The 25,961-nt window shown below is 43.6% G+C and overlaps 1 protein-coding gene across 15 annotated transcripts in view; it reads right to left on the minus strand.

Moving 5' to 3' along the window:
* LOC110499507 (nucleolar and coiled-body phosphoprotein 1) overlaps nt 1-14,502 on the minus strand; it is a 28,083-nt gene extending 13,581 nt beyond the window's left edge. For 4 of the 15 annotated variants that reach the window (XM_036956392.1, XM_036956394.1, XM_036956401.1 and 1 more), the window contains exons 1-9: nt 14,313-14,498; nt 11,792-11,850; nt 11,408-11,562; nt 10,219-10,277; nt 9,836-10,028; nt 7,637-7,755; nt 6,790-6,922; nt 4,689-4,805; nt 3,957-4,046 (exon numbers count right to left, since the gene is read on the minus strand). In XM_036956392.1, coding sequence (XP_036812287.1) covers nt 3,957-4,046; nt 4,689-4,805; nt 6,790-6,922; nt 7,637-7,755; nt 9,836-10,028; nt 10,219-10,277; nt 11,408-11,562; nt 11,792-11,850; nt 14,313-14,423 — 1,036 coding nt within the window. In that variant the 5' untranslated portion in view covers nt 14,424-14,498. Of the gene's footprint in view, nt 1-3,956; nt 4,047-4,688; nt 4,806-6,789; nt 6,923-7,636; nt 7,756-9,835; nt 10,029-10,218; nt 10,278-11,407; nt 11,563-11,791; nt 11,851-14,312 lie in introns of all 15 variants that reach the window. The other 11 variants (XM_036956403.1, XM_036956404.1, XM_036956395.1 and 8 more) reach the window with 8 other exon arrangements.
* Nucleotides 14,503-25,961: the final 11,459 nt, after the last annotated feature.

Here is a 25,961-nt window from a genome sequence, read left to right on the forward strand (position 1 = left end):
ACTAGAACGAACATTTATATTGGACAGATTCAACTAGGTTCCTGCCGTTTCATTCCTTTTGCAAAACTTTTCTCAAATGGAAGCAAAAAAAAACAAAAAAAATCAGTGTAATGAATACGCCCCAGGTATAACGAACTTGACGATTGTGTCTAGTTATTCAAACCAGATGTGGAAAACTTTTTTTAAACGATTTAAGTGTTTACCGTTGCTCTCGAACAGTTTCCCCAGTAACCCCAACAGCAGACCAGCAGACATGCACACCTGACTCAACAAATAATCATCAAGCCCTCAATGGAGTTGCATCAGGTGCGTTTGTCTGGGACGACAACAAATGTGTGCTATTGAGGGTACCGAGGTGGCTCTCGGGGGTACTGAAACATCTTAAGTCAATATTCCCCTAATCTTTCACCTCAACTTTAAGTCAGTTGAACAAAACATTTTATGGTGAATTTCCCCCTTACAATTAAGTGAAAAAGTTAAGGCCCATTAGGTCCCTTAAGTGCTTCATTTAGTATGAATATCACTGTAAATAGCATTTGTGGAGGTGAATGTTGCTTTCCTCTGGCCTGGTTTCAAAAGGAAAACATTCATCAGCTAGCTAGCTATGTAGCTAAACAATGGCTACAGACCTACTCTGTCAGCTAGCTTGACGTGCTAGAAAGTAATACAGACACATTGGTTAACTATAGTAAACATGTCTTATGTTCTTCTGAATCAATGTGTTTCTCCTGGTCTTCAATGTAGAAGTTGTCTCTGATGAGAGATGTTCAGTCAGTGAATCAGGTCGTCACGAAAGAATGAGAATTGTTCTTAGTCTTTGCTGTAATAAAGACTAAAAAAAAACACATTAGATTTTCTGGTATGCTTATAATTTATTTGTGTTGTTTACATTGTTTCATACGGTCAGAAATATTATATTGTAATCTATACAGCACATTATATGCACTCAGCACTTATTATTTTACTTTCCACACAAACATTCCCTTTACCTCCTGAGCAACCTGTAAATATTCCCCGTTTCAAGTTTGTTTGTTACGTCCTCTGCATCTATTTTTGCTGTCGCATGTGTTAGTTTTTTTAATGTTATGTGTTATGCTCAGGCCCTACTGATCCCTATTCGGACTGGATTTGTTTGGTCGGGTAATTATGCTCACGAGCACCAAACACCACATCGGTAATTCTTGTTCCGTTTGAATCTGCCATGGCAGTAATTTTTTTACATGGCAGGACAGTAACAATTCCAGCCATAATAACCTAAAATGTTTTTTCCCCTCTGATAATACTAGTCCTGTTTTAATCGACATCCCTGTGTTTTGAGACAAATGTCTGAGATTGACAGGTGTTTGCAAATTTGGTCCATTTCTCTGCGCGTTGATTGGTGGTGGGGGAAACAGGTCTACGTAGACTACTTTTTCACCGTCAACATTCGTTCAGAACGTTTAGCAACAGAAAAATGTCGCTCTCAAAAAAAAACAATTGACCAAAGGAAATCAAAGTGTCAGGGAAGAGAGATGTACCATCTTTTCCCAAGCCACTGTCTTATTTGCAAGGAAAATGTCGCAGTTTACAAATAATTCCATGTCAGACGTCATTATAAACCTTGGAACTTTCAAAATGGCTTCCAGCCCCGAGACAGAAGGCCGACGCCGAAACATTGGAGCGTTAACCACAAGCTATACACACAGTCAGGGAAATCATTTATATTCCTATACGACTGTAGTTAGTAAATACTAACATTATTGTGAGTGTTTATCCAGGGATATTTAGGTCTCAAGCCGACAGTATTTTCTGTTTGTTCTGTTGATAACGGCAATAAACATTCAGACCTCGCCTTTTTTTTCCTTTTAAATTATTGTTTTATGTTGGATGCTACATTTTTAGCCAGTTAATTGTAAGTAGGTCTAATAAAAACAAATCACTTCTATTAGGCGATATATTTGTATACTGAAAGATGCTGTTAATCTTCATTGCCTACTTCAGCCAGTTCAGTTATTTTATATAGGCCTTAAGACTCTGAAGAAAGACTTCAATTAAGCCCTCGTTTGTTTGTAAAGTCAAATTAATATGAAGACTATTGTTTAAATCAATTACTCCGATTAGTATAGGTTTTCTCTGTCTGTTGCTGTGCCAGACATAAGGGAGGTATATTTAACACCAGATGCTGTTCCCTTCCTATTGCACTGCGGTTGCAAGGTGTCTCTCAGGAATGAAATAAAAATGTAACTTTTGCCTTATTTTTAAAAGGTAGGGTAACTTCCTTATTTTTATTTTTTTATATTCATAATGAATTTGGAGTGCCAAATAATATTGCTTGTGGTCCGCCAGTTCGTGGCACCCTGGCCCACATGTGACAAATCGACACAGCGAATGCTTTCGTAAATATGTTTTGTGCGTATGAATTGAATGTTTATTTAATACAATTCCTGCGGTTCATAGATGGCAAAACAGCAGCAGCACACAACTGACCTAAAGGTTTAGAAAATTATAAGTTAACTTCCTCATTCAGTCTTAAAACGCATCCCATGCGCAGTTGTGCTGTTGAGCTCCCATCTGATGGCATTTAGGATCTACTGTTGAGCTCCCATCGGACGGCATTTAGGATCTACTGTTGAGCTCCCATCGGACGGCATTTAGGATCTACTGTTGAGCTCCCATCTGATGGCATTTAGGATCTATTGCGGATCGCCAAAATTTCCTAATGATTATGACCACACTTCATCAATTCAAATATTATGGAGACACTGAAGGAATTAAGGTTTAGTATGGTTTGGAAACTTGAGAACCAAGCTGGAGTTATCAGTGTGGCCCCATCACCTGGACATGTGGAAGTACTGCATCTTCACACCAAGAGTAAAAACCTCCAGGCTTCCTTTAAAACTGTACATGTACTGGGGTTAATAACTACAGGGGGCAGCTAGGGGAAAAAGTAATCCCGCCGGGAATCGTCCTCCGGAATAACAGACATTCTGGAGTAAATTACGTAACCAACGTTCTCTAGCAATACCGGTCCGGTGTGAGTAGGTCTTTGGCCAATTGTATGCAACGAACATGTGTCACGTAAAGAGAGCAAGGGTTGAGGGAATGTTTCTCCTAAACAAATGACGGATTTTGTTAAACAGACGTTTTCAGTATAGAACTGTCTGTGATGATGTTGCAGAGTCAGCAACACGGAGGCTGTGCGATAAACACTCTGATGTTCTGTGGTGGTCGCTGCAGCAGTGAGGAGAGACAACGGGCACTAGTCGTGGTCAGCCGCTCTCCGGGAAACTTGTTTTTGTACGGTGCAGGAAGTCTGAGTCCGGCCCGGCACAAATCAGTTGCTGCTCGGACTCCCTCTAGAACATTTTTGTGTCTTAAGTAACCAAACAGTGTGCTTAAAGCATCAGACAAGCTCAGTGAATATAGTTGATTTGATTAGAATAAATAGGATGTGTCAATATATGGAAAAATTAGCATTTTAATTTTATTTATTTTTTTTAGACAAAGATTTTATTTTTATCGGGGACTGCGTGGCAACCAGAGACTGCCGTACATTCCTTCAAACTACAATAAAACCCTTAAATGATCCTAAAGAAATTTCTGAGCAGCTCTATGCAACATCCTTAATTAAACAATTTCCTGAGGTAAGGGGAAATTATTCCTTAAGGTAAACCCTTAACAAAAGGCTAAGCTGTGTTCCACTATACTTCACTTGTGATTTCATGAATATTTTCTAGTAATATTTGTGTCCGTTGCGTTATGCTAATTAGTGTCAGTTGATGACAATTCTCCCGGATCCGGGAGGGGTAGTTCTAAGAGTTAAGGAATACACAGGATGTTTTACGCAACCAGGCCCTGGAGGACTGAAGGTGGGAAACCCTGCTCTTGAACCTTTAGAACCTAGGTCTAGGCCAATTACAATCCACAGCCTTTAAAAACAAGGTCTAGAACCTTTAGAATCTACGTCCAGAACCTACCTGAGCTCTCAGAGCTGGACTCGGCCTTCTTAGCAGCAGCAGCAGGTTTAGGGGTCACAGTCTTTGCTGGGGTAGACTTCACAGGGACTGCTTTAACAGAGGAGAATAACGTAGTGTCAGAGATCGCTCATCGGGATGCTTTAGCTATTGATGATAAAAGCGGACATTAGACATTTAGAAGACACTAATCCAGAGAGACTAGCATTCGGTGCATTCAACTAAAGGAAAGTAGGTAGACAGTCATGTATCACATGTAAAGCTGTCTAATGTTACGTTCTGCTTTGCATTAGTAAAGACACAGAGCACTCAATGTTCAGACAGGATCACCACTTAGAAAAGGAGACGAGGGAACTGTCCAAAATCTGTCTTGACTCCTGCTACTAAAACAGCCGCAACTCACTACAACCGCCACCACCACTTACTAAACCTACTACTAATAGTACTACATAGAATGCACTGTTTACTAAAAACACAAGTAGTAAGCAACAAATATCAGCATACTACCCATGTGTAGATGACACCTTCTCGGTATAGAAGTATAGCTTCCCTTATCCTGATTATCAGCTGTTGTCATAAGGGAGAAAAGACGATTCTCTTCCTCAACAGTACGCCAGGAACTCTACTCGATGAAAAGTCAAAAATAATTTTCAAAACTCTAAAAACTATTTTCGTATACCCCCAAAAAGTAAGTATGGGTATTCTGACACGTCCCAGGGGTTCAGTAGTTGTTACCTGACACTTCCTCCTCCCTGCTGTCTGAGGAGCGGTCCTTTTTGGCCTTCCTGGCCACTGTAGGAGCCAAGGCCTTCTTTACGGCAGCTCCAGGGGGTGGAACTGCACTGTATTCACCTACACACACACACACACACACGAGGCATCAGCATGAACAGAGCGCTAAAAACAAATAGTGTGTGTGTGCTGTTGGTAAATCATGGGGTTCAACTAATGCAGGAAATAGTTGGTGTTATATCAATACAGTACCTTAAGTATGCAGACCACATGACTTAATCCACCTTGTTACATTACAGCCTTATTCTAAAATGGATTAAATGATTCTCCCCAACATCAATCTACACACAATACCCCATAATGACATCACAATACCCCATAATGACATCACAATACCCCATAATGACATCACAATACCCCATAATGACAAAGCAAAAACGGGTTTAGAAGTTTTAGGAAATATAAACAAAAAAAAAAGGAAATAGTAATTACAGCCTTGAGTCTCCTTGGGTATGACACTACAAGCTTGGCACACCTGTATTTGGGGAGTTTCTCCCATTCTTCTCTGCAGATCCTCTCAAGTTCTGTCAGGTTGGATGGGGAGCGTTGCTGCACAGCTATTTTCAGGTCTCTTCAGAGATGTTTGATCGGGTTCAAGTCCGGGCTCTGGCTGGGCCACTCAAAGACTTGTCCAAAAGCTACTGCTGCATTGTCATGGCTGTGTGCTTAGGGTCGTTGTCCTGTTGGAAGGTGAACCTTCACCCCAGTCTGAGGTCCTGAGCGCTCTGGAGCAGGTTTTCATCAAGGTTCTTTGATCCATTCATCTTTCCCCTCGATCCTGACTAGTCTCCCAGTCCCTGCCTCTGAAAAACATCCCCACAGCGTGATGCTGCCACCACGCCTCACCGTAGGGATGGTGCCAGGTTTCCTCCAGATGTGACGCTTGTCAACCTATCATCAGACATAGAATCGTGTTTATGGTCTTTCGGTGCCTTTTGGCAAACTCCAAGCGGGCTGTCATGTGCCTTTTACTGAGGAGTGGCTTCCGCCTGGCCACTCTACCATAAAGGCCTGATTGGTGGAGAGCTGCAGAGATGGTTGTCCTTCTGGAAGTTTCTCCCATCTCTACAAAGGAACTCTGTCAGAGTGACCATCAGGTTCTTGGTCACTTCCCTGACCAAGGCCCTTCTCCCCAGTTTGTTCAGTTTGTCCAGGCGGCCAGCTCAAAGAAGAGTCTTGGTGGTTCCAAACTTCTTCCATTTAAGAATGATGGAGGCCACTGTGTTCTTGGGGACCTTCAATGCTGCAGAAATGGTTTGCTCCCCTTCCCCAGATCTGTGCCTCGACACAATCCTGTCTCTGAGCTCTATGGACAATCTATGGACAATCTATGGACAATTCCTTCGATCTCATGGCTTGGTTTTCGCTCTGACCTGCACTGTCAACTGTGGGACCTTGTCTTTCCAGATCATGTCCAATCAATTGAATATACCACAGATGAACTCCAATCAAGTTGTAGAAACATCTCAATGATGATCAATGGAAACAGGATGCACCTGAGCTCAATTTCGAATCTCATAGCAAAGTGTCTGAATACTTATGTAAATAAAGGTATTTCTATTTATTAATACATTGGCAAAAATTTCAAAAAAACTGTTTTTGCTTTGCATTATGGGGTAGTGTGTGTAGAATAAATAAATAAGTCTCAATCCATTTTAGAAAAAGGCTGTAACGTAAAAATGTGGGAAAAGCCGATGGGTCTGAATACTTTCTGAATGTGGTTCAACTGTAAATAAAGGTGGGTACACGGCTTCACGACAGAACAAGGCGGGTACACGGCAGAACAAGGCGGCTTCACGGCAGAACAAGGCGGCTTCACGGCAGAACAAGGCGGCTTCACGGCAGAACAAGGCGGGTACACGGCAGAACAAGGCGGGTACACGGCAGAACAAGGCGGGTAAACGGCTCCAAAGCCGAACAATAAGCCTACTTATTGGTCATAAGCCTCGGTCTAATCACTCTCCTAATAACCTGTGATCAGGTATATAGAGATACAGATAGATAATTAACACACAGTTTTATACTACTAGACATGAACACACACCTGGTTTGGCCTTCTTGCTGGGAGGAGTCTCCTCTTCATCTGAAGAAGAGTCATCGCTGCTAGACTCGGCTGCCTTAGCAGGGGTCTTAGCTGGAGGGGTCTTGACGGGACCAGGGGTCTTAGCCGGAGGGGTCTGTTAGGAGAGACTGGGTCAGTAGTGGAAGCAAAGCTTTCCCTTATCTGGTGACTTTGAAGACACTGAAGAAAGCATAGCAGCCGAAAGGCGTAAATGTGTGGTTTTAATTGCCGTTGTGGACATGCCAAAATAATGAAGGAATTTTAACTCAAACCAAATATGAAGAGTGCAGTGGTAGATTTTAGTTTTTTTTTTGTAATTACACATCTTCATAATATCTACATATTTTATGAATGAGTTTCACGGTTGAAGTCGGTTCTAGTTTTTTTTTTTTTCCTTCTTCCATTTCCCCCTAAAATATTCAACATTCACTCCACAATATATAGTCCCTTTCTGCATCGAATGACCACGGCACACAAGGCTGGTTTGACAGATCAAGGAGATACTGAGCCGCAAGAAGGGATGGAAACTGGCAACACAGCTCCCATGGTAACTTGAACACCTGTCCTGGGGTGTATCCACTAGGATGCATACGCAACCAAAGAGAAAGCTGTGCTGGGATGTATCCACTAGGATGCATACGCAACCAAACAGAAAGCTGTCCTGGGATGTATCCACTAGGATGCAAACGGAAGACGAAATGAAACAGGGACCTACATCAATTTCTCCAACAGAGACTCCTGTTTCCGGTGCAAAATGTTTTGCAACGGTGTGTAACTAATGAATACACCTCAGGTGAGGTGGTGGTGTGTTGTGGATCAGTTTCAGTACCTTAGCGGGAGCTTCGTCTTCACTGGAGCTGTCCTCACTGCTGCTGGTCTCAGCCTTCTTCTGAGCTGCTGCTTTGGCGGTCGTCCCTGCCTTAGGGGTCGCGGCTGCAGCTTTTCCTTCTACAGAGCAAGAAGAACAGTCAGTAAGACAGTAAGAAGCTGACCTGATTGAAAAGATGCTTATAAAATTGTGATCCTGTCGTAAAGCAGCATTTCTTAAAAAGTATGGGTCACGGACCCAAGTAAGGTCGTGACAGTACAAGCATATCATTTTTTTTGCCATTGCAAAAATGAAAACAAAGCAGACCTAATTCTTCAGTCCTTTAAAAACCTGCTGTAAGTCAAATAGCTAAGACAATAAATGGAACTCTGGATGACAACACCATTTTGCCACAACTTTGGAAGTATGCTTGGGGTCATTGTCCATGTGGTTGTCCACTTCCTGACTGATGTCTTGAGATGTTGCTTCAATATATCCACATACTTTTCCTTCCTCGTGATGCCATCTGTTTTGTGAAGTGCACCAGTCCCTCCTGCAGCAAAACACCCCCACAACATGATGCTGCCACCCCCGTGCTTCACGGTTGGGATGGTGTTCTTCAGCTTGCAAGCCTCCCCCTTTTTCCTCCAAACATAACGATGGTCATTATGGCCAAACAGTTCTATTTTTTGTTTCATCAGACCAGAGGACATTTCTCCAAAATGTACGATCTTTGTACCCATGTGCAGTTGCAAATCGTAGTCTGGCTTTTTTATGGTGGTTTTGGAGCAGTGGCTTCTTCCTTGCTGAGCTGCCTTTCAGGTTGTCGATATATGACTCGTTCTACCGTGGATATAGATACTTTTGTACCTGTTTCCTACAGCATCTTCACAAGGTCCTTTGCTCTTGTTCTGGGATTGATTTGCACTTTTCGCACCAAAGTACGTTCATCTCTAGGAGACAGAACACATCTCCTTCCTGAGCAGTATGACAGCTGCGTGGTCCCATGGTGTTTATACTTAGGTACTATTGTTTGTACAAATGAACGTGGTACCTTCAGGCATTTGGAAATTGCTCCCAAGGATGAACCAGACTTGTGGAGTTATACAATTTTGGCTGATTTCTTTAGATTTTCCCATGATGTCAAGCAAAGGGGCACTGAGTTTGAAGGTAGGCCTTGAAATAGATCCACAGGTACACCTCCAATTGACTCAAATTATGTCAATTAGCCTATCAGAAGCTTCTAAAGCCATGTCATAATTTTGTCATAATTTTCTGGAATTTTCCAAGCTGTTTATTAAAGGCACAGTCAACGTAGCGCATGTAAACTTCTGACCCGCTGGAATTGGGATACAGTGAAATAATCTGTATGTAAATTGTTGGAAAAATTACTTGTGTCATGCACCAAGTATATGTCCTAACTGACTTGCCAAAACTATAGTTTCTTAACAAGAAATGTGTGGAGTGGTTGAAAAATGAGTTTCAACCTAAGTGCATGTAAACTTCCGACTTCAACTTTACATAGCGACACTGGCTTTACTCAAGGCCAGTGGCATGTCATTAGTAAAGATTGAGAAAAGTTAGGGGCCCAGGCAGCTGCCCTGAGGAATGGGACCCCCGTTGATTTTGTTATTCACTCTCACTCAGATATCATTAAAACGGCATAAGTTATCTGTAAAAAAAAAACTGCAGCGTTTGGGGTGTGAGTCTTTCTTCAGCTAAGCCGTGGCAGAGAGAAAATCTCTCCGCTCCGTGGCAAAATGGGTAGAATTGTAGGAAATTAAACTGTTGGGATCTCTTGATTGGAATGTATCATGAAGCCTACCTGTGTGTTGTGATATTGACTGCCACGGCCTAGCTCAGGAAGGACTCAAACCCCAAACGTTCGTGAGGCAATAAAAATATGTCAATTTAAGTTTATTTACCAGAGTGCTGTGCTACTTCTGTTCTTTGGATTATATACACCAGCACCCAATTTAAGTTTATGTTAGGTGGAGTCGAGCACGTTGTTTATCTTTTCAGGAAATTAACTTTAATAAAACTAAAAATGTCTCTCCCCCCCGTCAAGAGGGGGTCTCACTAATGTCCCACTAAAGGGGGTTATGTTTTCATGAGCGTGGGTCCCAGGAAAACACTGAATTTCTCATTTTGGCTCCCAGGCCGAAGAAGTTTAAGAAACCCTGTCGTAAAGATGGTTAAACAAAGGTTCAATGTACTCACTAGCCACAGGGGATTTAGCTGGAGCCTCATCTTCAGATGACTCACTGCTCGAGCTGGAGTCCTTTTTCCTGGCTGCTGCAGCGACAGGGGTCTTCACTGGGGCTTTGGCTGCTGCAGCGACAGGGGTCTTCACTGAGGCTTTGGCTGCTGCAGCGACAGGGGTCTTCACTGGGGCTTTGGCTGCTGCAGGCTTCTGTTAGCAGAGAAGAGGAGCAGATTTCAAACGAATGTTTCAACAACAAGCTGCCTTCAACACACAAATATTTTGTTCATTCGTCCTCCTACAGCTCTGTAAACAGCATCAGCCTTTAACGTGACAATAAAAACTTTTTATTTTATTTTAAACGTGACGTTGTCGTTAAGACATCACAGCGCTCCTGTACCTTCGCTGCGGCCTCCTCGTCGCTGGACCCGTCGCTGCTGCTGGACTCGGCCGCCGTAGCTGGTAACGATACAAAACCTCATCATGGAACAGAACAAAAAAGGGAAACTCTGCCCTCCCCATCACTGACACGCCAACACCAACTTGGAATCCACCTGTGGATCATCCTTGAGGTGTAACACCAACTTGGAATCCACCTGTGGATCATCCTTGAGGTGTAACACCAACTTGGAATCCACCTGTGGATCATCCTTGAGGTGTAACACCAACTTGGAATCCACCTGTGGATCATCCTTGAGGTGTAACACCAACTTGGAATCCACCTGTGGATCATCCTTGAGGTGTAACACCAACTTGGAATCCACCTGTGGATCATCCTTGAGGTGTAACACCAACTTGGAATCCACCTGTGGATCATCCTTGAGGTGTAACACCAACTTGGAATCCACCTGTGGATAATCCTTGAGGTGTAACACCAACTTGGAATCCACCTGTGGCTAATTCAATTGTTTGGACATGATTTAGAGAAACACAGCCCTTTGACTTTTTCGAAAACATTTTCTTGTTACAGTCGGAATTTAAAATCGATTCAATGTAGATTTTGTGTCACTGGCCCACAACACCCCATAATGTCAAAATGGAATTATGTTTCTAGAAATGATTACAAATTCATTTAAAAAAATGAAAAGATGAAATATCTTGTGTCAATAAGTATTCAACCCCTTTCTTATGGCAAGACTAAATAAGTGGAGTACAAATGTGCTTATTAACAAGTCACATAATTTGCATGTGCAATAGTGTTACGATTATCACGACAAACCTGTGCCATGTTAACTCATTCAAAACTTGATAACCTGGCCAGATTGTTTCCGTTAAGCAAATCGAACAAACAAAACCACTCATTCCTTTAATCTACAGTGTTTAATAACACTAATATGTGAGAACAATGTTTTTTTTGTGTTATAATAAGGTTGGTTAGCAACATGGATAATCTTTGTGCAAATCTGTTGCAGCTCAAGACTACAAAACCCACAATGCAATGTTCTCTCAATGGGCTGGCTTCCTAACTAGCAAACGTCGCTACGGACAATAATACCAAAGACCGTATGTACTTTACACACGCACTACCCTAAGTTGCTTTGGATAAAAGTGTCTGCTAAATGGGATATACTTAAAGGACGAGCGCAAACCTGTGGGTGTGGCCTTGGCAGGCGCCGCAGCTTCCTCCTCCTCACTGCTCGACTCCTCACTGGAGCTCTCCGCAGTCTTTGCCTTCTTAGCAGACGGCCTGTCACTTGTTCCAGGACCGTTGGGCAGCGCCTTCCGTTTCTTAGATTCAGGAGACCTGAAAATGAGAACGGCACAAACAAGAGCAGTGAGTGGCATTCAAAACTAGCCACAAAAAGAAAACCACCTGATCCATTTACACTAAATTACACAAAGGCACGTGAGGTTCATGGTTTAGCCCCCAGGAACTCTGGGAAAAATGGAGGATTGTAATATACAGGTTGTCATTCCCGCCAAGTGGGGGACAATACACTGAAGGAATGAAATCAGATGTACGAACTACTTACTTCACCCAGAAGTTGAATATGTCAAGCAGACCGGCATCGTGTTTCTCATTCTGGGGTGGCTGTTGTAAAAGGAAGAAAGGTTAACAAAATCAGTTGATTGTCTTTGCGGGTTTCTAGCCATCGTGTTGCGTGTTGATACGGGAAGAAACGCCGAACAATGTTTTAGCTACAAACAAGTTTCTCGTGCATGGAAGACACATCGACCGGCATAACGCAACTAGTCAAGTTTTCCATTAAGTCATGTTATCAATGTTCCAACTACAATCCAAATCTACCCATAAAACAAGCAATGCCAATGCCAGGGCCGACACGTTCAGTTCATCTGGATAGCAACAAACTAGTTGTGTGGGACATTTATTCACCCAGTCACTAATAACCCAACCGCCTGGCTATATGTGATGGGGAAAATCTCAAGCCCCCATCCGATCCTATTACCCGCTAACAACGCCACTTTAATAATGTTTACATATCATATGCTGTATTTTATACCATCTATTACACCTTGCCTATGCCGCTCGGCCATCGCTCATCCATATATTTATATGTAAATATTCTCATTCTCCCCTTTAGGTTTCCTGTGTATTAGGTAGTTGTTGGGGAAATGTTAGATTACTTGTTAGATATTACTGCACTGTCGGAACTAGAAGCACAAGCATTTCACTACACTCGCATTAACATCTGCTAACCATGTGTATGTGACCATTAACATCTGCTAACCATGTGTATGTGACCATTAACATCTGCTAACCATGTGTATGTGACCAGTAACATCTGCTAACCATGTGTATGTGACCATTAACATCTGCTAACCATGTGTATGTGACCATTAACATCTGCTAACCATGTGTATGTGACCATTAACATCTGCTAACCATGTGTATGTGACCAGTAACATCTGCTAACCATGTGTATGTGACCATTAACATCTGCTAACCATGTGTATGTGACCAATAAAATTGGATTTGATGTAGAAAATCCACTGTAGGCTCCAGTCAGAGACGGCAGAAGGATTTTATGACACAGGGTTCAGGATTTGAGGGAGCCAATTTAGATACTTTTCTGCTTATAATTTCAGACATTTTTGATGCTATTGGATAGTCAACTAGTCAAAAACTAGATATGTTGCCCCAGAAGACTAAATCAACCTCTTTTCCTCACAATAATGTAAAAAATCTAATAGAACGAAACGAATGCTTCAATCTATTTGACATCGGTAAATTTCTCTGTCATCTCTGCTTCTTTCAAGGAGCAAAGACATTCAGGGACTGGGGAGAAAATGCAATAACTAAAAACAGTAAAGATTTTCTGTGCAAAATGTCCAAACATCATCAGTGTGAACGGTTGTTAGGAAATAGAAAGCTGTAAAAACAACCAGACATGTTTCTGATAAGATTTCAGTTTGGCTTGGATGCAATATTTTATGACGTTTAAATACTATCAGCTAACTCTTAAGATGAAATAAATCACTTTTTTCACTCCCGTTCCGGAGTCAAAATGGATTTGATTTGAAATGTTGCCTACATTTGGTGAATCATTTTACTGCAAGTAATGTTTAATTCTACAGGCGTTAATATTAAGGAGAGAGGTTAAAGACCTACAGTCAGTGTCCAGATTTCCATTTATCACATCTGAACAGTAAACTAAAGTTCCCTGAACTTGCCATAGGCCGATTTGAAGTCCCTCTCTTGTGACTGTCGAAATACATAACATTCACGGCTATCGTCCTCATTTAGCACTTAACTAAATCTTTCCCAAACATTACTTCTCTGTCCCTCTTCAACTTTCCATGTCGCAGTTTTTCTGTTACAGAATTAAACTCAGACATTGTCCTTAATTGTTCTGCAAATTCCTCAAAGTATTTAGTGATTGGCGTGTAAGTTTACAGCACTAATGCCATACAGCCTAAAAATAAGGCAAGACAAATTCAAAATGTAGTGTATAGATATAAATTCCACAAGAAAGATACATTTGTGGATTTGTGTGTGTATCGTTAATCAGCACGCCCACCCTTAATCCACACAATATGTCATGACCCTAAACCCACGCAGGTTATGAGTTAACCTGTACATCACTACAAACCATTTCTTTGCTTCGTCCTGCAACGAGCCATTGTTTACAGACGACTGGTTTAGATTTGGTTGATCAAGGACGCCAGGCTATAGAAGTCGTCTGTAAACCAAGGCTCTTCGGGGCAGGAATCAATGCATTTCTTAGCCTGCGGGCTAGCCAGAGACATTTTATTTCAATATGTCAACGTTCGCTAACTAACTATGTAGTTGGTCCAATAATTCAACGAGAGCAATTGATAAAAAGCAAACGTTTAAAGAAAAAATACACCCGTCACTCGTCAAACATTAAAAATATATTAAAAAAAGTGCATTCTCATTCAAACTTGGTGGGTTGGCATCACACGTGTTAGCGCCACGGCGTGCACCTCCTGCGTAGCTCGTTAGCTCACCTAGCTAGCTTAAACGGTAAACAAAAACAACCGTTAAATAGAGATACAGAATATGGCGCCTACCACTTTAGCTTGTTTGATGAAGTGTTGAGCAGCCTTGGTAAACTTGTTCTCTAGTAGAAATGAATATACATGCTTGTAAAGATCACTCGGCACTGAATTTTGTTCTGCCATTTTTTTTACCACGCCTGTGTGCTGAACAGAAACGCGGAAGTCTTCTTCTTCTATGGTATGTTGGCGAGCGCACAATTCAATGTGCGTACTGCCACCTACAGTACGCAGGAAACAGGATTCCCAAAAATGGAACAAAATACCAAAAATAAATAAAATAAACTTAATTTTTTTTTAAATGATGTAAAAAATATAAAAATAAAACAGATCGGATCCGTAAACAAGCTCAAGGGGAACCCAGGAGGGCGGGTCTTCCGGCACCAGTACCCCTTGCAAGTCATCAGATGTAAAAATCCTTCAGTCCCAAAAACTTTTCTACCGCGGCCACAATAATGTCCGGTTTCGTCAATCCCCTTGAGACTTGTGTGGTACAGTTTATAACTGTGGAAATGAACGCCACAAAATCCACCTTTTTAACACAACGGGGTATCTTTTGCCTGGCAGCAAACATTTACTGCAGGCTGTTGTGCGCCCACTACCATATCTTCCCTAGCATCACTTGTTTTCTCAATTATTTGAATCGCCTCCACATTAAAGAGAGTTGATTCATCGCTCTAACTTCTGCCACCTCAATCTCCTTTACTGTTACAGGGCACTCCAGGAACTCGGGATCATGATCCACACCAAAATTGCAACACTGTCGTCCTTCTACACACCGTTCGTTCTTCAATTATACTCCGTCTGTGTCTTGCTTGTTCTATGCTGCTATTGTCTATATTGTAATTGTTTTTAATAACCTGCCCAGGGACTGCGGTTGAAAATTAGCCTGGCTGGCTAAAACCGGCACTTTTACTGAAACGTTGATTAATGTGCACTGTCCCTGTAAAAATAAACTCAAACTCAAACTGTCTGCACACACTTGTTACATGGACAAATCCTTTACAATTCTTACACTGTAATAGTTTGGGGACGAAAGCTCTTACAGCGTATCTTACCTAACCAAGGTTCACATATGTAGGTATTTGCTATTTATCTTTTTTCTCCATTCACCAAGCGGGGTCAGACGCCGGGCACTAATCACACCAGGAATTCTCGTCAGGGATTCAACCTGAACATCTGTCGTCACCCCTGAGATGACTCCTTTGACCGATGCTCTACTCCAAAGTTCAAAACAGAAAACTTCTGTTGTCCGGATTCTTTTGAGGCTCACTGCAATCTTTTCCTCTGTTCTACAATGAATCAAAACAAGACCATTCCTGGTCAATATTAATTGCGTTTTGTTTGGAGCGCTCCTGTCAACGTTGAGTAAGGATGTGCACCTGATTACGCATAGAAGTAGGCTTACACCACCCAGTCTGCACAGATGTAGGCTTACACCACCCAGTCTGCATGCAGATGTAGGCTTACACCACCCAGTCTGCATGCAGATGTAGGCTTACACCACCCAGTCTGCATGCAGATGTAGGCTTACACCACCCAGTCTGCATGCAGATGTAGGCTTACACCACCCAGTCTGCATGCAGATGTAGGCTTACACCACCCAGTCTGCTTGCAGATGTAGGCTTACACCACCCAGTCTGCATGCAGATGTAGGCTTACACAACCCAGTCTGCATGCAGATGTAGGCTTATACCACCCAGTCTGCATGCAGATGTAGGCTTACACCACCCAGTCTGCATGCAGATGTAGGCTTACACCACTCAGTCTGCATGCAGATGTAGGCTTACACCACCCAGTCTGCATGCAGATGTAGGCTTACACCACCCAGTCTGCATGCAGATGTAGGCTTACACCACCCAGTCTGCATGCAGATGTAGGCTTACACCACCCAGTATGCACGCAGATGTAGGCTTACACTACCCGGTCTGCACAGATGTAGGCTTACACCACCCAGTCTGCACGCAGATGTAGGCTTACACCACCCAGTCTGCACGCAGATGTAGGCTTACACCACCCAGTCTGCATGCAGATGTAGGCTTACACCAACCAGTCTGCACAGATGTAGGCTTACACCACCCAGTCTGCATGCAGATGTAGGCTTACACAACCCAGTCTGCAGATGTAGGCTTACACCACCCAGTCTGCATGCAGATGTAGGCTTACACCATCCAGTCTGCAGATGTAGGCTTACACCACCCAGTCTGCATGCAGATGTAGGCTTACACCACCCAGTCAGCATGCAGATGTAGGCTTACACCACCCAGTCTGCAGTCTGCAGATGTAGGCTTACACCACCCAGTCTGCAGATGTAGGCTTACACAACCCGGTCTGCACAGATGTAGGCTTACACCACCCAGTCTGCAGATGTAGGCTTACACCACCCAGTCTGCATGCAGATGTAGGCTTACACCACCCAGTCTGCAGATGTAGGCTTACACCACCCAGTCAGCATGCAGATGTAGGCTTACACCACCCAGTCAGCATGCAGATGTAGGCTTACACCACCCAGTCTGCACGCAGATGTAGGCTTACACTACCCGGTCTGCATGCAGATGTAGGCTTATACCACCCAGTCTGCAGATGTAGGCTTACACCACCCAGTCTGCATGCAGATGTAGGCTTACACTACCCAGTCTGCACGCAGATGTAGGCTTACACCACCCAGTCTGCATGCAGATGTAGGCTTACACCACCCAGTCTGCAGATGTAGGCTTACACTACCCAGTCAGCACGCAGATGTAGGCTTATACCACCCAGTCTGCACGCAGATGTAGGCTTACACCACCCAGTCTGCAGATGTAGGCTTACACCCCCCAGTCTGCACGCAGATGTAGGCTTACACTACCCGGTCTGCACAGATGTAGGCTTACACCACCCAGTCTGCACGCAGATGTAGGCTTACACCACCCATTCTGCACGCAGATGTAGGCTTACACCACCCAGTCTGCACGCAGATGTATGCTTACACCACCCAGTCTGCACGCAGATGTAGGCTTACACCACCCAGTCTGCACGCAGATGTAGGCTTACACCACCCAGTCTGCATGCAGATGTAGGCTTACACCACCCAGTCTGCACAGATGTAGGCTTACACCACCCAGTCTGCATGCAGATGTAGGCTTACACCACCCAGTCTGCAGATGTAGGCTTACACCACCCAGTCTGCAGATGTAGGCTTACACCACCCAGTCTGCAGATGTAGGCTTACACCACCCAGTCTGCAGATGTAGGCTTACACAACCCGGTCTGCATGCAGATGTAGGCTTACACCACCCAGTCTGCATGCAGATGTAGGCTTACACCACCCAGTCTGCACAGATGTAGGCTTACACCACCCAGTCTGCATGCAGATGTAGGCTTACACCACCCAGTCTGCAGATGTAGGCTTACACCACCCAGTCTGCAGATGTAGGCTTACACCACCCGGTCTGCAGATGTAGGCTTACACTACCCAGTCAGCATGCAGATGTAGGCTTACACCACCCAGTCTGCACAGATGTAGGCTTACACCACCCGGTCTGCATGCAGATGTAGGCTTACACCACCCAGTCTGCATGCAGATGTAGGCTTACACCACCCAGTCTGCATGCAGATGTAGGCTTACACCACCCAGTCTGCATGCAGATGTAGGCTTACACCACCCAGTCTGCATGCAGATGTAGGCTTACACCACCCAGTCTGCATGCAGATTTAGGCTTACACCACCCAGTCTGCATGCAGATGTAGGCTTATACCACCCAGTCTGCAGATGTAGGCTTATACCACCCAGTCTGCAGATGTAGGCTTACACCACCCGGTCTGCAGATGTAGGCTTATACCACCCGGTCTGCAGATGTAGGCTTACACCACCCGGTCTGCAGATGTAGGCTTACACCACCCAGTCTGCACAGATGTAGGCTTACACCACCCAGTCTGCATGCAGATGTAGGCTTACACCACCCAGTCTGCATGCAGATGTAGGCTTACACCACCCAGTCTGCACGCAGATGTAGGCTTACACTACCCAGTCTGCACGCAGATGTAGGCTTACACCACCCAGTCTGCATGCAGATGTAGGCTTATACCACCCAGTCTGCAGATGTAGGCTTACACCACCCAGTCTGCAGATGTAGGCTTACACAACCCGGTCTTCACAGATGTAGGCTTACACCACCCAGTCTGCACAGATGTAGGCTTATAAATGTGCCCATTTGGGGATCTGATTGTATTACTGATTGTCTTAACTCATCACCAGCTGTGAAGCTTCTAAAAGTAACTTTTTCTTCACCTCAAACAGCAAGTAAACAAAGTCTGTTTTTACATCCATTGAGAATGACAATAGTTCCTCCAACGTATCCTATTAGAAAAATCTTTCCAGCTCTCTCCCTTTCCATAACCATTCAGGGGGGGGGGGGGGGGGGGGGGGATGTCATGCTCTGAACCGGTCGAAACGTCATAAAATAGGTCCTACCTGATTACTTCTAGTCCCTTGTGCAAATAGCCTACAGCCCGAAGCTCACTGGCCCTGGAAACTCTGAGGGTCCAGGATATTAGTTTTGTCAGTGCAAGCTTCAGGATAGACCAAGGTGACAGTTGATACAATGTTTCAAGTTCCTTGCAGACAAGCCATGTGTAGCCAATGTGCTTTATTGTTATTCAGGATATCTTTCACCTGCTGGCTGCAATGTTTTTATTTGTTGGCTTTATGTAGGCTATTTTTACATAGTTGGCAATCGCAATAGAAGTTACTTTTATAATGGTATCATTTTCATTTAGATATACATGTTTACTAACCACATGACAATGATTTTGAGATACGACGAATTCCTAATAAAATAAATGAAACTGTTCCACATAAATATGCAAAATCATAACTGGCATGCAGATCGGTCAAAATGGTAGGATAAATGGTAGGATAAATGGTAGGATAAATGGTAGGATGAATGGTAGGATAAATGGTAGGATAAATGGTAGGATAAATGGTAGGATACATCGGCACTTCAAATGGAAAAGTTTTCCGACACCTGGTTCAGCCTATTACTGCAACTTCGGGAGCTTAATGGCAGAATCTGCCAAGGCCAGCAGGCAGCGGCAAGAGGTGGTTCGGGAATAGGTTTTTTTTTCTTATTTTGATCTCTGGCTCCCTCTTAAGTCATTATTTAATCACAGCTTAAAGCATCAGACAAGCTCAGTACATGTAGTTGATTTTATTAAAACACATAGGGTGTGCTTATGTATGGAAAAAATAATAATTAAAAAAATTAAATTAAATTAAATTAAATAAAAATTTAGACCAGTTGGTTGATTGGTCGAAAGAACAGACGACTCTTGGTTTGACCAATATTTTTTAGTCTGTGATAGCCCTAGTCACAGTATTCTTATGCAAAACGGTTTAAGCCCCCTACCTCACCCTCCATTTTTGGTAAAAGTCTGGCGTATGTATTTTCCATAATCTATAATGTTCTGATCCCCCTAATTTCTCAACATAGCATCTTGACACTCAGAGAATGTTGTTAATGTCTGGACGTTTAAACTGTATTATTGTCTGTACTTGTCATGCCTCGGTATGAGCTTTCCCTTATCGTGAAAGCCACACAAAGACCACGGAAGACCGTGGAAGCTCTGTGACACACAGTGGAGCTGTTGATGGAGTGGGGTGCTGTAGTGAGAGGCTTGGAGAACCTTGGAGAGAAACTATACAAGATACCGCTCCTTGTATCATCACGGGCTTGCTGATTCATCTGGAACGGGACACTGACGTGGTGAGGCCCACAGTCTTGAAGAAGGATCCGGAGCCGGAGCCTCTCAATGGACCCTGCCGCGGGTCACTGGGGGCTTCAAACCTCCAGGACACCATGCAGAAATGAATGAGAAAAGGTATTTCGATGTCCATAGTTCTTTCGAGTTGCCCAGCTTCTGTGACACAATGGGAAGTGGATGGCATTTTGATAGCCAGGCTTTAGCCTGAGTACAAGACTGTTTCTGCTCTCCTGCCAGATATAGGGCTTTTCGCATCCTGAAGACTCACGTCATCGTGGGCATGTTCATTAGGCACCAAACGTAAGAAAATGGACTGAAACAGAGAGGGACTACGTGAACGCTTAACCCATCGGAAACATTACAACATACACAGTTTATTTACAATTTACAGTTTAATGTCCGAACGCTCTGGGGAATTGTACACTACCGTTCAAAAGTTTGAGGTCACTTAGAAATATCCTTTTTTTTTTTTTTTTAAGAAAAGCACATTTTTGTCCATTAAAATAACATCAAATTGATCAGAAATACAGTGTAGATATTGTTAATGTTGTAAATTACTATTGTAGCTGGAAACGGCTGATTATTTTTATGGAAAATCTACATAGGCGTCCAGAGGCCCATTATCAGCAACCATCACTCCTGTGTTCCAATGGCACGTTGTGTTAGCTAATCCAAGTTGATCATTTTAAAAAGGCTAATCGATCATTAGAAAACCCTGTTGTGCTAATTAAAGAAGCAATAAAACTGGCCTTCTTTAGACTAGTTGAGTATCTGGGGCATCAGCATTTGTGGGTTTGATTACTACAGCTACAATAGTCATTTACAACATTAACAATGTCTACACTGTATTTCTGATCCATTTGATGTTATTTTAATGGACAAAAAAAATAATGTTTTTTCTTTTAAAAAACAAGGACATTTCTAAGTGACCCCAAACAAGGACATTTCTAAGTGACCCCAAACAAGGACATTTCTAAGTGACCCCAAACAAGGACATTTCTAAGTGACCCCAAACAAGGACATTTCTAAGTGACCCCAAACAAGGACATTTCTAAGTGACCCCAAACAAGGACATTTCTAAGTGACCCCAAACAAGGACATTTCTAAGTGACCCCAAACAAGGACATTTCTAAGTGACCCCAAACAAGGACATTTCTAAGTGACCCCAAACAAGGACATTTCTAAGTGACCCCAAACAAGGACATTTCTAAGTGACCCCAAACAAGGACATTTCTAAGTGACCCCAAACAAGGACATTTCTAAGTGACCCCAAACAAGGACATTTCTAAGTGACCCCAAACAAGGACATTTCTAAGTGACCCCAAACAAGGACATTTCTAAGTGACCCCAAACAAGGACATTTCTAAGTGACCCCAAACAAGGACATTTCTAAGTGACCCCAAACAAGGACATTTCTAAGTGACCCCAAACAAGGACATTTCTAAGTGACCCCAAACAAGGACATTTCTAAGTGACCCCAAACAAGGACATTTCTAAGTGACCCCAAACTTTTGAAAGGTGGTGTACAATTCCCTAGAGCGTTCATACCATACATTAAACTGTAATACTATTTCAGGGCCATCTGCTTTAAAAAATGTTGATGAAATAACTTTTTCCAAATGACAAACTTGAACAAATATATAGTTTTATTTTTTTGTTCATAAAGTGCTTAGTGCAGCTTTGCCATGGTTCTTACATGTTCACCTAGTCAGTGATGAAGTAATACTGCTTTCCTTCTCCTCCACATAACGTTTTAATCATTTACAAAATGGCTCCTCAAACTTGGCTGTGAGGTTTAGTTTGGTGTTCAGGAGGCAGCAGTAACCAGGCTGTGAGGTTTAATTTGGTGGCTGGGTGGGTGGCAGCAGTAACAACCAGGCTGTGAGGCTGTGAGGTTTAGTTTGATGGCCAGGAGGCAGCAGTAACCAGGCTGTGAGGTTTAGTTTGATGGCCAGGAGGCAGCAGTAACCAGGCTGTGAGGTTTAGTTTGGTGGCTGGGTGGGTGGCAGCAGTAACCAGGCTGTGAGGCTGTGAGGTTTAGTTTGGTGGCCGGGTGGCAGCAGTAACCAGGCTGTGAGGCTGTGAGGTTTAGTTTGGTGGCTGGGGGGCAGCAGTAACCAGGCTGTGAGGCTGTGAGGTTTAGTTTGGTGGCCGGGTGGCAGCAGTAACCAGGCTGTGAGGCTGTGAGGTTTAGTTTGGTGGCTGGGGGGCAGCAGTAACCAGGCTGTGAGGTTTAGTTTGGTGGCCAGGAGGCAGCAGTAACCAGGCTGTGAGGTTTAGTTTGATGGCCAGGAGGCAGCAGTAACCAGGCTGTGAGGTTTAGTTTGGTGGCTGGGTGGGTGGCAGCAGTAACCAGGCTGTGAGGCTGTGAGGTTTAGTTTGGTGGCCGGGTGGCAGCAGTAACCAGGCTGTGAGGCTGTGAGGTTTAGTTTGGTGGCTGGGGGGCAGCAGTAACCAGGCTGTGAGGTTTAGTTTGGTGGCCAGGAGGCAGCAGTAACCAGGCTGTGAGGTTTAGTTTGGTGGCCGGGAGGCAGCAGTAACCAGGCTGTGAGGTTTAGTTTGATGGCCAGGAGGCAGCAGTAACCAGGCTGTGAGGTTTAGTTTGGTGGCTGGGTGGGTGGCAGCAGTAACCAGGCTGTGAGGCTGTGAGGTTTAGTTTGGTGGCCGGGTGGCAGCAGTAACCAGGCTGTGAGGCTGTGAGGTTTAGTTTGGTGGCTGGGGGGCAGCAGTAACCAGGCTGTGAGGTTTAGTTTGGTGGCCAGGAGGCAGCAGTAACCAGGCTGTGAGGTTTAGTTTGGTGGCCGGGAGGCAGCAGTAACCAGGCTGTGAGGTTTAGTTTGATGGCCAGGAGGCAGCAGTAACCAGGCTGTGAGGTTTAGTTTGGTGGCTGGGTGGGTGGCAGCAGTAACCAGGCTGTGAGGCTGTGAGGTTTAGTTTGGTGGCCGGGTGGCAGCAGTAACCAGGCTGTGAGGCTGTGAGGTTTAGTTTGGTGGCTGGGGGGCAGCAGTAACCAGGCTGTGAGGTTTAGTTTGGTGGCCAGGAGGCAGCAGTAACCAGGCTGTGAGGTTTAGTTTGGTGGCCGGGAGGCAGCAGTAACCAGGCTGTGAGGCTGTGAGGTTTAGTTTGGTGGCCAGGAGGCCTTAACTTTTAGTTTTTAATCTTTGGGGATGCCTTTTGTCATTTTTGTTGTTGTATAAATGTATTTTGGGAAAAGCACTTTGAACAATGAGTAATCTGCTGGGATCAAATCAGGTTACAGACAAGTTACTAAGACCCCGAAACTTAGCGAGTGCAACAATATTAGCAGGCTAATAATTGGTTTCGTTACAATACCCAGCTAGGTATATGATTTTTTTACTCATCTCCTGCTCCTGTAAAATAGACTTATCTCCTGCTACTGTAAAGTAGACTCATCTCCTGCTACTGTAAAGTAGACTCATCTCCTGCTACTGTAAAGTAGACTCATCTCCTGCTACTGTAAAGTAGACTCATCTCCTGCTCCTGTAAAATAGACTCATCTCCTGCTACTGTAAAGTCGACTCATCTCCTGCTCCTGTAAAATAGACTCATCTCCTGCTACTGTAAAGTCGACTCATCTCCTTCTACTTTAAAGTAGGCTTTTTGACATCTGCTTAGTGCTTATCATACCGTCATAACTAAAAATGAAACTACTGTATCAATGTTCTTGAGTGGCCTAGTTACAGATTTGACTTAAATCAGCTTAAATCTATGGCTGTCTTGCAATGATCAACAACCAACTTGACAGAGCTTGAAGAATTTAAAAAATAATCAGGTGTAAGTACTGTACAATCCAGGTGTGCAAAGCTCTTAGAGACTTACCCAGAAAGACTCACAGCTGTAACCGCTGCCAAAGGTGATTCTGACATGTATAGACTCAGGGGTATGAATACAGTAACACTCCCCATCCAACCTCACAGAGGTTGAGAGGATCTGCAGAGAAGAATGGGAGAAACTCCCCAAATACAGGTGTGCAAAGCTCTTAGATACTTACCCAGAAAGACTCACAGGTGTAATGGCTGAAAAAGGTGATTCTGACATGTATAGACTCAGGGGTATGAATACAGTAACACTCCCCATCCAACCTCACAGAGGTTGAGAGGATCTGCAGAGAAGAATGGGAGAAACTCCCCAAATACAGGTGTGCAAAGCTCTTAGATACTTACCCAGAAAGACTCACAGGTGTAATGGCTGAAAAAGGTTCTTCAACAAAGTACTGAGTAAAGTGTCTGAATACTTAAGTAAAATGTGATATTTCAGATTTGTATTTAAAAAAAATAAAAACCTGTTTTTGCGTTTGTCATTATGTAGTATTGTGTGTAGATTGATGAGGGGGGGGGGGGGGGGGGGGGGGGAATTTAATTTAATCAATTTTAGAATACGGTTGTAACATAACAAAATGTGGAAAAAGTCAACAAGGGGTCTGAATACTTCCTGAAAATGCTGCATCTCAAATCAAATCAAATTCAAATCAAATCAAATGTATTGGTCACATACACATGGTTAGCAGATGTTAATGCGAGTGTAGCGAAATGCTTGTGCTTCTAGTTCCGACAATGCAGTAATAACCAACGAGTAATCTAACCTAACAATTCCACAACTACTACCTTATACACACAAGTGTAAAGGGATAAAGAATATGTCCATAAAGATATATGAATGAGTGATGGTACAGAACGGCATAGGCAGATACAGTAGTAATTTTGCACGCCCAATTTTTCAGTTTTTGATTTGTTAAAAAAGTTTGAAATATCCAATAAATGTCGTTCCACTTCATGATTGTGTCCCACTTGTTGTTGATTGTTCACAAAAAAATACAGTTTTATATCTTTATGTTTGAAGCCTAAAACGTGGCAAAAGGTCGCAAAGTTCAAGGGGGCCGAATACTTTCGCAAGGCACTGTATTTGAGGAAATGTGTCTGTTCTCTCTCTCACAATCCATCCTGTAAAACGTAATCACATAAAATAAATGTAGAGCCTTGGAGAAATACATTACAGTAGTAGGCCTACATATTCCCTGGGGAGAGGATGGGAAAGGCTATGCAAAGATAACCCTAAACTAAACTCCTCTGTATGTTAAAATGGGATTACTTGCATGTAAATTCACTAAATTGAGTACCAACACTCAGTAGAAATCAAATCAAGTTTCATTAGATCAGTTAAATATTTGAATACAGTGATCACCCACAGGACTCAGTGATCTTATCATGTGCTTTAATTGCACTCTTAATTATCATAGGCTACTAATTAGTCATGTGTGTGTGTGTGTGTGTGTGTGTGGGGGGGGGGGGGGGGGGGGGGAATAATGAGTAGGCTATGTTTGTCTACATATAACTACAATAATGATACCTTACATAATGATCTACTAACTATTTTTTCAAAGGCAAAAAAAAGAGAACAGTACATGTTTATTTGTTGAGGTAAACGCTGATCAATCAAATAGACCCAGACAAGACCGTCACATGTTCGGGCTCAGAAGTCACCTGACTATGAGGCATGCTATAAACCCAGTGCAGCCCTCCCACTCCACCCTGCAGTGCAGTGCTTAGACCCTGGACAGGCTCCTCCTCCTCCTCCACCCTGTAGTGCAGTGCTCAGACCCTGGACAGGCTCCTCCTCCACCCTGTAGTGCAGTGCTCAGACCCTGGACAGGCTCCTCCTCCACCCTGCAGTGCAGTGCTCAGACCCTGGACAGGCCCCTCCTCCTCCACCCTGCATTGCAGTGCTCAGACCCTGGACAGGCTCCTCCTCCTCCTCCTCCACCGTGCATTGCAGTGCTCAGACCCTGGACAGGCTCCTCCTCCTCCTCCTCCACCCTGCATTGCAGTGCTCAGACCCTGGACAGGCTCCTCCTACTCCTCCTCCACCCTGCAGTGCAGTGCTCAGACCCTGGACAGGCTCCTC

The sequence above is a fragment of the Oncorhynchus mykiss genome, chromosome 20, assembly GCF_013265735.2.
Source record: "Oncorhynchus mykiss isolate Arlee chromosome 20, USDA_OmykA_1.1, whole genome shotgun sequence".
NCBI lineage: Eukaryota > Metazoa > Chordata > Actinopteri > Salmoniformes > Salmonidae > Oncorhynchus > Oncorhynchus mykiss.